The sequence below is a fragment of the Propithecus coquereli genome, unplaced genomic scaffold (genome assembly GCF_000956105.1).
Source record: "Propithecus coquereli isolate 6110/MARCELLA unplaced genomic scaffold, Pcoq_1.0 Scaffold10, whole genome shotgun sequence".
Classification (NCBI taxonomy): Eukaryota; Metazoa; Chordata; class Mammalia; order Primates; family Indriidae; genus Propithecus; species Propithecus coquereli.
In genome coordinates, this window is record NW_012133858.1 from 6,353,675 (window position 1) to 6,368,190 (window position 14,516).

Consider the following 14,516-nt stretch of genomic DNA (forward strand, 5'->3'; position numbering starts at 1 on the left):
GTTAAATAGGCAAGAGCTCTGAAAATTTAGTGTCTTTCTGAGGAAGATACTAAAGTATGTACTCCAATAAAATGAGGGTGTAAACCATGAAGGAAGAAAACATGAGATTCAGAAATCAGTGGTGATAACTCAGGAATGAAGTGAAGTCTCAGAAGTCTCAGAATAACAGTTGTGCAGCAGTTGTGCAACCACCAGGGGTTAAAGCAGAAAAATAGAGGTCCCAAGTGGGATGCGTCTGGATATGAAATGGATTCAACACAATGGACAGTATAATTAACAAACTATTTAATATATGATTTTAAGAATATGCCGACTGCACATTTTGGCAGCAGCAACAAAAAAGAAATGTTATTGAAATCCCAGGAAAAGTGAATAAGAAAGTTAAGGTCTTAATATGAAGCAAACTATTTAAAGGTGACATGATTTTAAACAACTAATAAAATGTAAGAAAAATTAACGCATTTGACCATGATATTAGGAACATTCTCTCCTAAATGGCACAAAGACTGTATCAGAATCATGGGGAAAGAAATGGAGTTCTAGCCTACTGCTTTGCTCATCAGTGAACAGCAGTGATGTAGTCATAATAATGTAGATGTTTATTGTTTTTTTAACTTCTAAAATTGACTTACAGGCAAAGCACCAGGACATGACTATAGTAACAAACAGAATGTGAATATTATCTATCTTGGCAATGTAACAGTAAGGCTTTAGCCAACTGATATTAGAAGAAAGAGAAGGAGAGGAAAGAGAAAAAGCACTAATATTTTCATCATTGTAATGTGCAAAATAAAAATATAAGTCCCACGATTTTCCACTCAGGCCTGGCTTGAGTGTTATAAGCTTCAATTAGTTTAATAAGAAAATTTGAAAGGAGATTCAGGAAACTCCTTTTGAGCTGCTCATTAAATTTGTTAGGTAGATAAGGAAAAGACTAGCAAATATTTATATACCAGTTAATAAATTGTAAGTTAATTCTATACTTATTCTGTTTCTTGTCATCATAAAGTTGTTTCTAAGTGTTTGATAAGAAAAGCAAAGGATTTTCAAATAACATGGAGCAGTCTGTCTTCATAGTTTCAAAAACTGTTGACTTGTAACCTTAAGATAAAAAATATTTTTAATAGGTGAGTGTGTGTGTAAGAGAGAGAAACTGTTTGCTTGCTTATAAACTACGTTATTCTTGGGATTTTGCCCACTCACCTGCTAATAATCAACTTGCTATAGCTTTCCTGATAATGCTCTAAAAACTCGAATAGGAAAGGATTACGTAGATTCCCTTAAAATTGGGACAATAACTAAAGCATTCCTTATAAAAATAAAGATATACATAAAATAAATGTGTATCTAATACATTAATCTTAAAACATAACACAGAATCTCAATTTCCCACACCAATAGTAAGGAGTGAAGGGATGTAGCCTAGAGTTGATAAAATAACAGAGATTTAAGTATATTCTTTAAAGTTATCAAGGTAATCATCAAAATAACTAAAAATAAAAATGTAACTGTCAAAAATTGGGAAGAGGTTGGGGGAGCACTAAGTAAGCTAAACTCTATTTCCTAGCATGGAGCGGGTAGATTATGCCTGACTTTGATTAATCCAATTACGGGTGCAGCATATTGCTTGGTGATACACAGTTAGCTCCCAAAGTACTAAAAGTGATTACAAGTGGTTGCCCCTGTGGAGGGGTATTTGGGGTAGTGAAAGGTGGAGCAGGAGACTATTGCTTTGTATTTCAAGCTCCTCTGCCCTGTTTTATTTATTAATTTATTTATTTGGAGACAGAGTCTTGCTGTGTCACCCTGGCTAGAGTGCTGTGGCATCAGCCTTGATCATAGCAACCTCAAACTCCTGGGTTCAAGCAATCCTCCTGCCTCAGCCTCCCGAGCAGCTGGGACTACAGCCGCGCACCACCACACCCGGCTAATTTTTTCTATTCTTAGTAGAGATGGGGTCTCGCTCTTGCTCAGGTTGGTCTCAAACTCCTGACCTCAAGCGATCCTCCCGCCTCGGCTTCCCAGAGTGTGTTTTATTTTTTGATCATTTACAGGTCTTACCCGGATGGAAAATAGGAATGCCCAGGGCCCACCTTACCCTCCCCAGTGCCCCTGGGATCAGGCTCTGTTGCTGAGGGTCTGCTCAAGGGCTGGGCACCACTGTCTGCTGCCAGAACAATCTGATGCCAAGGGCATCCCTGGCTGTGCCTTCATGTTTATCAGACTCCAGCTCCGTCCACTAATGCCACCCCTTCCTGACCTCCCAAATTCTGACCCTCTGTCAAGGTTCCCACCTGTGACCAGGCTTCCTGGGTGCTGAGCCTCACCTGCTGGGACACATGCCTCTCATCCTCTGCAAGGGCCTCAGTATGCCCCCCAGCCCCTGGCAATAGTGTGCCCATTCATTCAGCTTTGGGAGATTACATACTGCTCTTTATGCCTCGCCATTTTAGTATCTCCTATAGTTTGTCACGTCGTTTGTATGCCTTCCTTCAGATCACTTACAAAACTTGATACATGAAGACCCTTAAGAACCCCACAGCTATATATGCTTCTGTGGAGGAAAGTGACTGATTCATCCTAATTGCATCCTGTTTCCAAACGGGTTCTATATACACAACAAATGTCCTTTCCTCCCCGACATTCTTTGCACAGGTCCTGTGTACCTGTGCACACTGGCCCGGGCTGCAGTACACCGGGATCCTGCTCAGCGGGAGGAGAAAAGACTGATCCCAACACAGGCCACGCTCAGGAATGAGCCAGACCCAGACATGGCCACTCAGGGACAAAGCGGAGAAGCCAGAAGGTACAGGCAGTGTCATGGACACCAAGGGCCAGAGACAAGGAGACAGAGGCAACCTGTACTCAGACAGGAAGACTCGTGGGCGATTCCTGTGGGCAGTGTGGGTGACTGTGGTTCCAATGGCAAAGCGCACACTTGTTATATGGGCTTGTGCATCGTGACTGTCACTTCCAGAGTTTTACCCTTATGTTACCACACGGTTCTTAGGCAGATGTTCTCTAGTTCTGGTGAATTATAAACAACTTGCTTGCCAGTTAGGCCTAGAAAAATCATTTTGATTTATTATATTTTCACCCATCCTTGTCAAGTGCTATAGAGATTCCCTAGTTTGCTTTCTTTCTCCTTTCAGTGCAATTTTAAAATACTATCATTAATGTTAGAGTTAGATTTAGGGTTGGTACAGTAGAACAAATATTATTTCCTAGGGCATCAGTGTTCAGATGTTTTACAAATATTACATTAAAAAAAAGTTTCACACTTGAAAAATGGTTGGGAAAATCTTAATCAGAAAGGTTTTTACTGCTGGACTTCCCAGTTCCTGCAATGTGCCAACATTCACTGTCCAGCTCTAGGAAGAGAAATACAGCATACAGTGTCTCCCAAAACTTTTTGGACATTGAACATTTTTTTTTTAAAGAAATACTTTGTTCATTATCACAGTTCCAGAGAGCACAGTTTGGGAAACGCTAAGTATCCATTTTGCAATTACCATTTGGTGTTTACACATTTCTTGGCAGGCTTCCAACAATCGTATACGATGGCCATTTAGAATCAACGATTCTTAAAGCTGGAAGGTGTCCTAGAGATCATCTAATCTACTCCAACTTTTATTTTACAGATGAGGAAACTGAGACCTACAGAGGGGAAGCAATTTTGTTCAAGTTTTCAAGCTAATTGCTAACAGAGCCAGCGCTAATCCTCAAGTTTCCTGATTCCAAGTCGGTGCTCTTTCCACTACATCATGCAGCCTCTTCCTCTTCATGTCATTCTAACACCCATGCTTTTCTCAGATTTCCCTTTCTAAAGCAGAGTAATTGCATGATTAATTTGGGGTCACATCCCCCACAAGAAGGCCGAATTTACCGGTTATAACTGGCACCACGCGTGGGTTTACACACGGTACTTGCATCATCAATTCCACATCACCAGTCTGTGCAAGGCTGATGGCATTTCCCCTCCTTGTGGCTTTAAACTGCCAGTTCCAGGAAGCAGTTAACCACCTTACCCAAAAGCACATTTTCTCCCTGTATCAGGACGATGATCTGGTCTGCACATTGTTACCATGTGACTTAGGTAAACAGCTTCCTTAATATGGTGAAAGCCTCCTGGCTCGGTCTTCCGCCCCAGGCCTAAAGCCGTCAGGCATATGTTTATCATCTCAGCTTTCATATGTGAGTATAAGGGTATGGGCCGCCCTTGACCAGCTTGGGTTTAGGAGGCTGGGGTTAGCACCCTGGTTCCGAAGTCTGGTCTGACAACAGACATGAGCTCCAGGAGAGGAACCAATCCCTTATAGGTCTCGGGAATGCGTCCTTGGCAGGCTGGGCAACACAGCCAAACCCCGTCTCTACACAAAATAGAAAAATTAGCTGGGCTTGGTGGCTCATGCCTATAGTCCCAGCTGCTCAGGAGGCTGAGGCAGGAGGATTGCTTGAGCCCAGGAGTTCAAGACTAGTCTGGACAATACAGAGAGACCCCATCCCTATAAAAAAATTTTTTTAAATCAGCCGGATGTGGTGGCTTCTGTCTGTAGTCCCAGCTACTCCAGAAGCTGAGGCAGGAGGATCACTTGAGCCCAGGAGTTCGAGACTGCAGTGAGCTATGATCGAGCCACTGCACTCTAGCCTGGGCAGTGAGACCCTGTCTCAAAAAATTAAAAAAAAAAAAAAGTCCTTGGATAAAGTAACCTGTATAAATTCAAGTGACCACTTACCTTCATCTGTGAGACAGCATCTCCTTTCTCTCTGTGCCCCCGAATCAACATGGCGCACATAGATCCAAGTCTGTACTTACTGCCAGTGGTCACAAACCTACTTCCCACCCCAATTTTCTCTTTGGTTCCTGAAAAATGAGGATTCGTAAGAAAAAAGCCCGACAGTTTTTCTAGGCTTTTCTGGTCCCTGTCATTTCATTAAAGGACTAGTTACTCTCTCTCAAGGAACTTCTAAGCTTCCTCCTGGGAACTTTTCAACCCAAATCTGTGTCCTTAGAAATTCTTCCATTTTCTTTTTCCATTTATAGCTTAATCATTTCTCTGCTGCCTATTTTCTTTTTTTAAGTTCATACGTTTATTTTTTTTCTCTTTTATTAAGGTAGACTACACATGCACTAAAGTGCCCAAGTCTTATCTGCTGCCTTCTTTTGGCTGAAAAAAATGAATCTATTACTGTTTGGAGGCAGTGTGGCTTTGAGCCTCGGTTTTCTCATCTACAAATGGATGGGGATGATGCTATTTACTTTGCAGGGCTGTGGTGAAATCAGAATAAATATTTATAAGGCACGCAGCATAGTGCCAAATAAATGCCCACCCGGGAAAAATGGGCTCCACCCCTTACTCAGAAATCCCTTGGGTTCCTAAAGATTGGTCTGCTTTTCCTGACCTTCCTCCCAGTTTCCAGATCCCTCCTTCCCACACCTGGCTTATTGGTTTGTTTGTCTAACTGTTCCCGCAGAAATCTTTCATCTCCTCTTGGAGGCAGAACTTGTGAGTCCCCTAACCTCTCAATGTTTTAGAGATTCTGCTAGGACAGACACTGTCAAATAATGGGACTTTCAAATGCCAGGCCTCAAGCAAGATTTGTTGCCTTCTGGGTAGGGGGCAGCTCCAGACATAGTGTCCTCACTCCAGCATCCTAAGTATGAGGGAAGCAATGGGTTCACCACTTACTGTCCGGGCGATGCTGGGGAAATAATCTCTGTGTCTTTGTTTCTTCCTCTGCAAAATGGATAAATAATAAAACCTGTGGAAGGACTCAGGTTCTATGGGGCCCGCAACTTTTTACAGGCACAAAATCATGAATGTGAAATTAGAAACAGGGCTTTGGGAGGAGCTCATGCAAGCGAGGGACCTTGAAGCCTAGGGCTGCACTAGCTCCACGGCAGAGCTGTGTCTGAAGGAACCAGTGAGGCTGTGGAGACGTTTCGATGAAAGAGGATATGTAAAGTGCTCAGCACAGTGCCGGATGCAATAGGCTACTGTAATGATAATAATGATTACAGATATTTATAATAATTTTGATAAAATTTTAAGTTAATTCTATAAATAAAGTTACAAAAATAAATGTGTATAATAATGATAAAGCTTCCTTCTTTTCTCCTGTTCCTGCTCACAAGTCCATCGGAATGAAGTGGGCAGCCCTGTCTGCAGGCCGTCCTTACTCGGGGCCTCTATTCCTTAAGCCTGGGGACACCCTTCTGGTCCGGAGGTCCTTGTCCACTCGCCCACAAGACACATAACTTGTGAGGGGACCAGGGGATGGCTTGGGAGGGGAAGAAGGGGGAAGGTGGGCAGAGGGAGGGGAATGACCTCAGGACACCCTGGTCCAGGCAACAGGGGCTGAGGGCCAGGAAACAGCCAGCCAGTCCGAGGAGCCCAGCAGACTCCCAGAGCTTCCCAAGGTGTGCGTGTGAGTGGGCAGAAGTTGGGCCTGGGAAGGTCAAAGGGCATCACAGAAATAGCAGGGTCCCAGACAAGGAAGGTGACTATGGACATTCTGGTAAAGGCTGTTGGTTTCCCACCACATTTTTATGCTGGGTGTGGTCAACCACAGGCCCATGTGGTGACTATGGCCAAAGAGGCCCTTATCCCTTCCAGTAAGAGTTTGGAATTTGAGGACAAGGGTCATATGACTTCTCATGACTGATATTATTCTCAGTGAATTTCCATTTCCTAGCTCTCCATGAACTGTGCTCCTGGATCCCTGGAGTGGCTGCACTTGCACGGGTGTGTGTGTGTGTGTGTGTGTGTGTGTGTGTGTGTGTGTGTGAAAACCCTGTAGGGAGAGATGTTTGTTTTCCAGGGAAAGTTTGGTGGTGTAGCTTGGAGAAGGAAAGAGCTTTAAGAAACAAAGCAAGTGCAGGATCTACTCCAAGCCCCCCCGCCACCCCACCCCTGTAGCCGCCACCACAGGGTGTGGTAGAGGGGGTGCAATGAGGGGGCAGGAGGACCGCTTCCTAAATCCAGAGCCACCACCAAAATCAAATGTCCAGCTGCTCTTCCCAGGAAGCCACCTGGCCTTGGGATAAAATATCTCAAGTAAGTTAAATAATGTATCTCTGACGAGAGGTTGAGGGGCTGGGGGACAGAAGTGTTTGTTCTTCAGAACTCTCCCCTCGCCACAGCCTGGAGGTTCTCTTGTTCCAGAAGAGGATGGTGTTGGAGGGAGCCCCAGCCATGACTCACTCAGAGCTAATCCTTGGCAAATCTATTGCCATGGAAACTGCCAATCATCCATGCTTTTCATAGCTTAACCGAACATCTGCCAGGAGAGAGCAAGTAACACCAATCATTCATCCTGCCTACCGTGTTTACACTTGGCCCCAGTAAACAGAGAAAGAACGGGGGAGGGCGACCTCCACAGCGGGATGACGGCCCAACTCTGGGTGACCTTCGTCAACTCTGTGCCCCTCCTTCCCCACTTGGTAAAATAAAGGGTGAGGTCAGTGATTCTTAACCTTGGTTGGCCCAGGGAGAGTGGGAGGGACAGGAAAGCATGTCCCAAGAGGGGTGGGGTTCAGAAGCCTGTGTAGTTACAGTCTACTCAATATCAGAATTTTATATTTGGAATATTACAAAATATTAATAAGATGCTCTTAATTTAAACCATAGAAAATAAATTTTGACTAATATTCTTAGGTAGCTCTATCTTTCTCAAAGGAAGGACAAAGACACCCTCCCCAACCAATCCAGATTTCCCAGTGTCTGTGAGGTTTTTAGTATGATTATCAAAAAGGAATACAGATTAAAAAAACAAAAAGTTGAGAGGTGCTGGACTAGCTGATCTCAAATATGAATCCAGCTCACACTCTGGGCTACTGGTCGGCATCTTCAAGCCTCAGGCCGCAGTGAATTCCTGTCTGGAGGGAGAAGAACCAGAGGGGGAGGCTCGCCACTCCCTGCCCCCAACGCAGGCTGGGCATGCCCTCTCTCAGGGCCCAGAGGGGCAAAGGAGGAAAGCCATGGGGGAAGCGTGGAGGGGGACCTCAGGCCATGCTACTGAGACAATGTTCTGTGTGCCTGAGGACGCCTGTGACAACTCCCTGTGGAGTGCCACCAGCCGAGGGGGCCCACAGCCCCTGGCTCAGGTGTAACCGCTAACCTGGCACCTCGGCCCAGGGTTCTCACTTGGTGGGGACTCGCTGCCAGGCCCCAGGGAACACTGAGACAGAAAGCCCCTTGAACTTGCGTTCAATTTGGGTGTGGGAGGGAGGAGAGAGAGGGGCCGGAAAATATTTTCAGATGTTAACTTTTTTTTATTCCCTTTATTTTTCTCCTTTCCTTCTCTGTCCATTCAAGAGGAAGCTGACCTATATTTTATTGCCTTGGGGGAGATATGTGGCAGAGGAAGCAGACTGGTCTACATACTCTCTTGGCTTCTGTTTCTCAAAAGCCAAGGAGGTTAGGCAATTTGGGAGGATCAGGGAAATACAGCAGCGGCAGAATGGGGAAAGCAAGGGGGACAAGAACAGAAACTGCCACACAGTTTGTGGGGCCCTGCACAAATAAAAATACACGGTCCCTTGTGCAAAAGGATTTTAGCAAAAGCGAAGCATTAAAACAAGCATAGGGCTCTTCTCAGCATGGAGCCCAGGATGAATGCATGGGTCACACTCCTGGAAAGCTGGTCCTAGACAGGAGTGTCCTCCATATTTGAACAGAAGATTGGCCCTGGAGTTGGGGGCGGCGAGGGAGTGGCTGCCCACAGGTTCTGAAGCAATGGGGACCTGAGACCCACCTGGTCCCTGGGGGTGCTGGCGGGGATCCAGTAAGACTCTGGGAAGGAAGGTCTGGGAGGTACATAGACCTGAAGCATAGGGTTCCCAAGCTCAGCAGATTTCTGGTCCCCTAAAGTGGCAGCATGAACCTGAAGGGCCCTGCAGACAGGACACTGATGAGGAACTGCCGGAGCCCTGACTTGGTACCATGTAAGCCCCTGAGGGCCTGGGACTAGTGCAGAGCATGGCAGGACCAGGCGGAGGCACCCTGAATGATTTATATTAGTTTTCAGTCATCCTGGCAGAATGAAGGCTTGCAGTCAGAGACTGATGCTCCTCTCATTTTATAAAAATGAAGGAGGTGTGCTATGTCTGGCAAATCTGGATTCGTGGGCCAGGATTCTACCTGGCACGACTGAGCCCCAGTTCCGGCTCATCGCCATGGCCAAGCCTCACGGCAGGACAGGCAGGAGGAGGCTGCAGTGATCCCAGTGAGAGATGAAGCTTGGACCAGAGGGGTCAGGCGGTAGAGACGAAGAGGAGCAGAGAGAATGCAGTGATATTTAGGAGGTAAAATCGACAGGACTTGGAGGGTACGGGAAGAAAGAGGGAGGCATTGTGAATAACCCCCCATCACGGCACGAGCAACTGGCCGTGTGGAGGTGCCATTCACTGAGCCGGTTGAGGGCTGGGGAGATGGTTTGGTTCTGAGTTTGTCAGGTCCGAGATACCCACGAGAAGACAACTCGCAGGCAACTGGAGGTGTGATCTGGGAGGAGAAGTCTGGGCTGGAGCTATACATGTGGGAGGCGTCAGCTTTGAGCAGTGGAGACGGAGGAGATTCCAAGGAAGACGGCAGAGAAAGAAGAGACGAGGGCCTAGGAATAGGCTGAAGAACCCCAACACTGGGGGCAGGTGGGAGAGGAAGCACCCACAAAGGCGACCTGAGGGCAGGAGGGAGATGAGGAGCCCACTGCATCGTGGAAGGCACGAGAAAAGAAAGAGGAAGTGGGTTGTGGCCGAGAGGTCACATAAGGGCAGAAACTAAAAATGCCCACTGAATTTAGTAACAAGGAAGTCACTGGTGACCTTGGAAAGAACCGTGTCATTGGAGAGACAGGCTTGGGATTGCAGGAGAGTGGAGTTGAGCAGGGAGCCGTGTCACGTTGGCTGTGAGGAGGGGAGGAAAGGCCACTGCTACAGCGAGAAGTGGGACTGAGGGAAGCCGATTAAAGATTATTAAAGTTGTAAATTTTTTCCATTTTAACAGCTTTACCGAGGTATAACTAACTAAGCTGTGTAAATTTAAAGTGTAACCACCTGAACAGCTTCGTCATATGAACGTACCCAGGAAACCATCGCCATAAACAGGAATATATTTTTCACCCCCCCAAATTTCCTCCTGTCCCTTAGAAATCCCTCCCTCCTGCTCCCTGGCCCCCATTCCCAAGCATCCACCAATCTGCTTTCTGTCACTTTAGTTTGCATTTTCTAGAATTTTGTATAAACATTGTTTTACATCATTTTTTAAAGGTACTCCTTTTCCATCTGACTTCTTTCACTCAGCATAATTACTTTGAGACGCATCTATGTTGTTGCCTGTATCAATAGTTCATTCCTTTTTATTGTTGAGTAGCTCTCTACGGTACGGCTGTAGCATGATTTGCTTATCCACTCACCAGCTGATGAGCATTTGAGCCGTTTCCAGTTTGGGAAAATTAAGCTGCTTTGAACTTTCACGCACAAGCCTTTCTATAAATACACGCCTTTGACCTCTACAGTAGAGAACTAGGAGTGGAATGGCTGGGTGCGTGTCTGATTTTTAAGAAACTGTCAAACTTTTTTCCAAAGTGGTCACACTATCTATGTTCCCACCAGCAGCGTATGAGAGCTACGGTGTCTCCACATCCTTGCCAACATTCGTGCGGACAATCTTCTTAACCTTAGACATTCTCATAGCTTCTCCTTTTTCTACCCCTATCTTATCTGGGGAGAGGATGATGAATAAGGAAGTGGCCATGTGCGGGAAGGTAGAGGGAAAGGGGAGGGACACAGGGGACAACAGCAGACACGCTCCAGGCCATCAACACTACCTTGAGCCACAGTGAGGTGCTTTTCTGAGTGTGTGCCCTGGGGACAAGCCCAGGCCCTGGCAGACGCTATTTCCTGTGGATCAGCTGGTGAACGTGTCAGCTTACTGCCTCCCGGGCCAGGGACCTAAGCATGAGGCGAGAGTTCTACAGGCCCTCGGCTTTGGAAGGCTCCTCCCCGGCCACTGCAGGGCAGGAAAGTGGGGAAGGGTGGGGTAAGGAGATTCACTCATTGCCCGTGGGATCCTGGTTTGGCCCACACCCAACACAGCAAGAGAAGAAGAGATGATAGCGTTTCTCCCTGGCGTAGGGGTGAGGGGAGTTTCTAGACCAAGTGTGCACTCGTTCCAGGTGTGGAGAGCAGCTCGTCCTGCTGGGAATCTATCCTGTTCAGCACTAAGAGAAATACGTCCCCTCTATGAACTTGGCCAAGAGGTGCCAGCATGTAAGTATAAGGAGGATCAAGAAATCCAAGAGGATTAAATCACGTTGGGGGCCTTCAGGAGTTATGAACAAGTAAACTCTCTGTTAAAATAATAGATTTTTAGTCAAAACTAAGCCCATCTCTAAAGTCAGATATACATACTGAGAGCACATGCAGGCCAATTATGATGTGAATTTTGGGAACCCAGCAATTATACACCTAATTTGAGAGTGAAAAAGAACTCAGATTACAATACCTGTAGCTGCTGGGAAGAAAACCCCAAAGACAGTGAAAAAAGACTCCCCAGGGCTGTAATCTGGCAGAGTGTTGTTCTGCAGCAGTTCTGGTGAATATCCAATAAAACCATGCTCTGAAATAATACAAAGGAGAGAAAAATGAGCCAAGTGAAACAATGGTTACCTCCAGGAAGGGGAGCACTTTCCTTCGCTGCTTCATAGACTTCAGTATAGCTGAAATATTTTTCAGTAAGCATGTATTTATGGGTTTGCTTTTCATTAAACAGAAATCCATTGATGTTTACAAGTTACTTCCCAGGTGAGAAAGCTTCCGCGGGTCCCTAGCAGCTACAGAATCAAGTCTGAACTCCTTAAGGTGAATATCAAAGCCCTCCACAACCTGGCACAGCCCACCCTTTCCTGTTCCTCCTTCGCCTTTTCCTCCCCGCAACAGTCACTCTTCCCAAGCACACCACTCATGCCCATCCCTGTGCCTTCACTCAGGCAAGTGACCCAACCTTCCAGACCCTTCTCCCACGTCGCTAAGCATCGATAGTGTGCTAGCTCTTCGAGCGCAGCTCAAATGCTGCTCCCCTTGGGCTTTCCGACCACTCCCTAATTGGGATCTACTGCTCCCTCCTAACCGCTCCTGGCGCTGTGCCTGGCCACAGCAGGTCTTTCTCCGACTGAACTCTCTGAGGCAAGAACCCCAGTCTTCCACATCTCTGTTCCCCAGAGCCAAGCGCTGCACCTGATGCACAGTAGGTAGGTTGCGAATATGGGTCACACTGAAAAGAAGCCTCCTCTTAGATCGCTCAGCTTGTGGGCACATCTCGCGTCCGTGCTGTCAATTTGACTTGTTCACAGACTGCAGCAGGAACATCTCAGATCTGATTTCTTCAAAGGATTTTAAACATTTTTGTACACTGACTTGAACAACGTTTTTCAAGTGGTTTCGATCCTACGGGCTCCGCGTTTCTTTGTCAAAGGAGGTCACTTTTGAACAGCAACCGTGAATGTGCTGTTGGGCGGTGGGGTTTTAAGACATAAGTCAAGTGTTCTTGGGCTCAGGAACACCCAAGATATTCAGCCTCTGCTTCAGAATCTCACCTCTGGCAAAGAGCTGGTTTGTTCCTATTGACTAGAGAGCCCAAGAGAAGCCAATCCCTGCTCCCTTTCCCTGAAGCCCCGTGGGATGGGTGTTCAGCCACCACTCCACGGGCAACCCGAGGGTCAAGATGACAGAATCTCCGGCAAGCCTCGTCCTCCCTGCTCAGGCTTAGTTATAGCCCGAGCTTCCAGCCGCAAAAGACAGCTCCTGCCACGCTGATGAGTCCAATGAGGTCGCTCGCGCTTCTCTCAGCCTCCAAGACTCATAACTTCATAGGAAAAATATTTTTCAAAAAAATAATAAAAGGAAAGCTAAGTGAAGCACAAGGGACCCTTGAGAGTCCAGACAGAACTTAAATCATTGTCAATTGCTTTCGTTTGCCTGAACGCGAGATTTTTTTCTGGCATATTAAATCCCAAGTACTGCACAACATTTCTGAATGGTTTGGCACCTTCGTAGCTGGTCCTCCCCTCATTAACAAAAAAGCAATAATAGCTAAGTTAACTTTAGCTTATCCGCTGGCTGACCCCACCGGCGAGTCTTTCTGAAGAGAAACCCAGCCCAGCCTGCCTTGGAACTGAACCCAGCCAAGCTGGAAGGATGCACAGGTCGGACAGCACATCTGAGCGGAGGGCTGTGTGTGCGGGGCAGGCTGGCCACACAGGACATAAACGCTTTGTCAGGCGAGTTCATCTCAACAGTCCCAAAGGTGGCCCTGACACAGGGAGCATGTGGTCACCAGGCCTGAAGGGCTTTGCCCTGATCAGCCTGAAGGTTCAGAGGGATTTCAGGCCATGTAGACAAGTCACTGGGAAGCCTTTTCTCTACCTCCTTCCCCTCAACAAGGCTTCGCGAATAGTCACTTGGCTCCCAAGTGGAGCTGGGGAGGAGGCCTGCCTCAGTCGCCCTCTCTTGCAGGGCCAATGAGAAAGGCAGCCCTGACACACTCACAAGCACACTGTCACTCACACACTCACACTACTGCTGGCCTGGCCCGCTCTGAGCTGGACCCAAGTCCAGTTCTGGATCTTTCTCAATGAAATAATCTGAACTTTGAACTCTATGGATAAATATATTTGTCAATGTTTTATGTATAATAATGTAAAATTGGAGGAGGATCTAAATTTCTAACTATGGGGCACTGAGATATTTTACATATTTATAAAGAGTTTTTAGTATGAGAAAAAACTGTTCATGTTATATACGGTATATATTATGTTAGAATACTGGATGCCATTGATAGTATAAATACAAAAAACATGTCTTTTTAAAGATTTTTAAATTTTTTGTAGAAATGGGGTCTCACTGTGTTGCCCAGGCTGGTCTTGAACTCTGGCCTCAAGCAATCCTCTCGCCTTGGCCTCCCGAAGTGCTAGCATTATAGGTATGAGCCACTGCACCTGGCCCATGTTTTAATTTATATATGTTAGAAAAGTCTAGAAGAAAACATACCAAAATACTGTGATTGTCTGCATAGTGCAATTATGAGCAATTATTTTTCTTTATATTTTTTTATTTCTACAAAACTTCCACATTTTTTAAAATGAACATAATCCACTTGTCACCAAAAAATAATATCTTGTAGGAAAACAAACAAAACATCCCACAATTGGAAGCTCACTCTCTCCGGGCAGCTTTTCTATATATGGGTATCTTTTCTTTCTTTTTTCTTTTTCATTTCCATTTATACTCTACCTGTTTTCCCAAACAATTTGAGTGGCTTATGAGAAAAACATAAATAAGATAGGGCAAATAAAATAAAGATCAAGAAAAGAAAGAACTTGAGCGAGAGAGAGGACAAGAACCCACTGTTGTACTCCATGACTCCATCTCAGGCCTCTGCATAAGGCTTGGGGGTACTGTTTAGACCAAGCCCACCCTGGCAGGGCATTGCACCTGGTGGCCCATCTCTCACGTG

The 14,516-nt window shown here is 46.1% G+C and overlaps 1 protein-coding gene across 1 annotated transcript in view; it reads right to left on the reverse strand.

Annotated features, from left to right (window-relative positions):
* Nucleotides 1-14,516, reverse strand: part of SLC12A8 (solute carrier family 12, member 8) — a 124,985-nt gene that overhangs the window by 41,562 nt on the left and 68,907 nt on the right. The window contains exon 5 of the mRNA XM_012641795.1: nt 11,508-11,621. Coding sequence (XP_012497249.1) covers nt 11,508-11,621 — 114 coding nt within the window. The remainder of the gene's footprint in view (nt 1-11,507; nt 11,622-14,516) is intronic.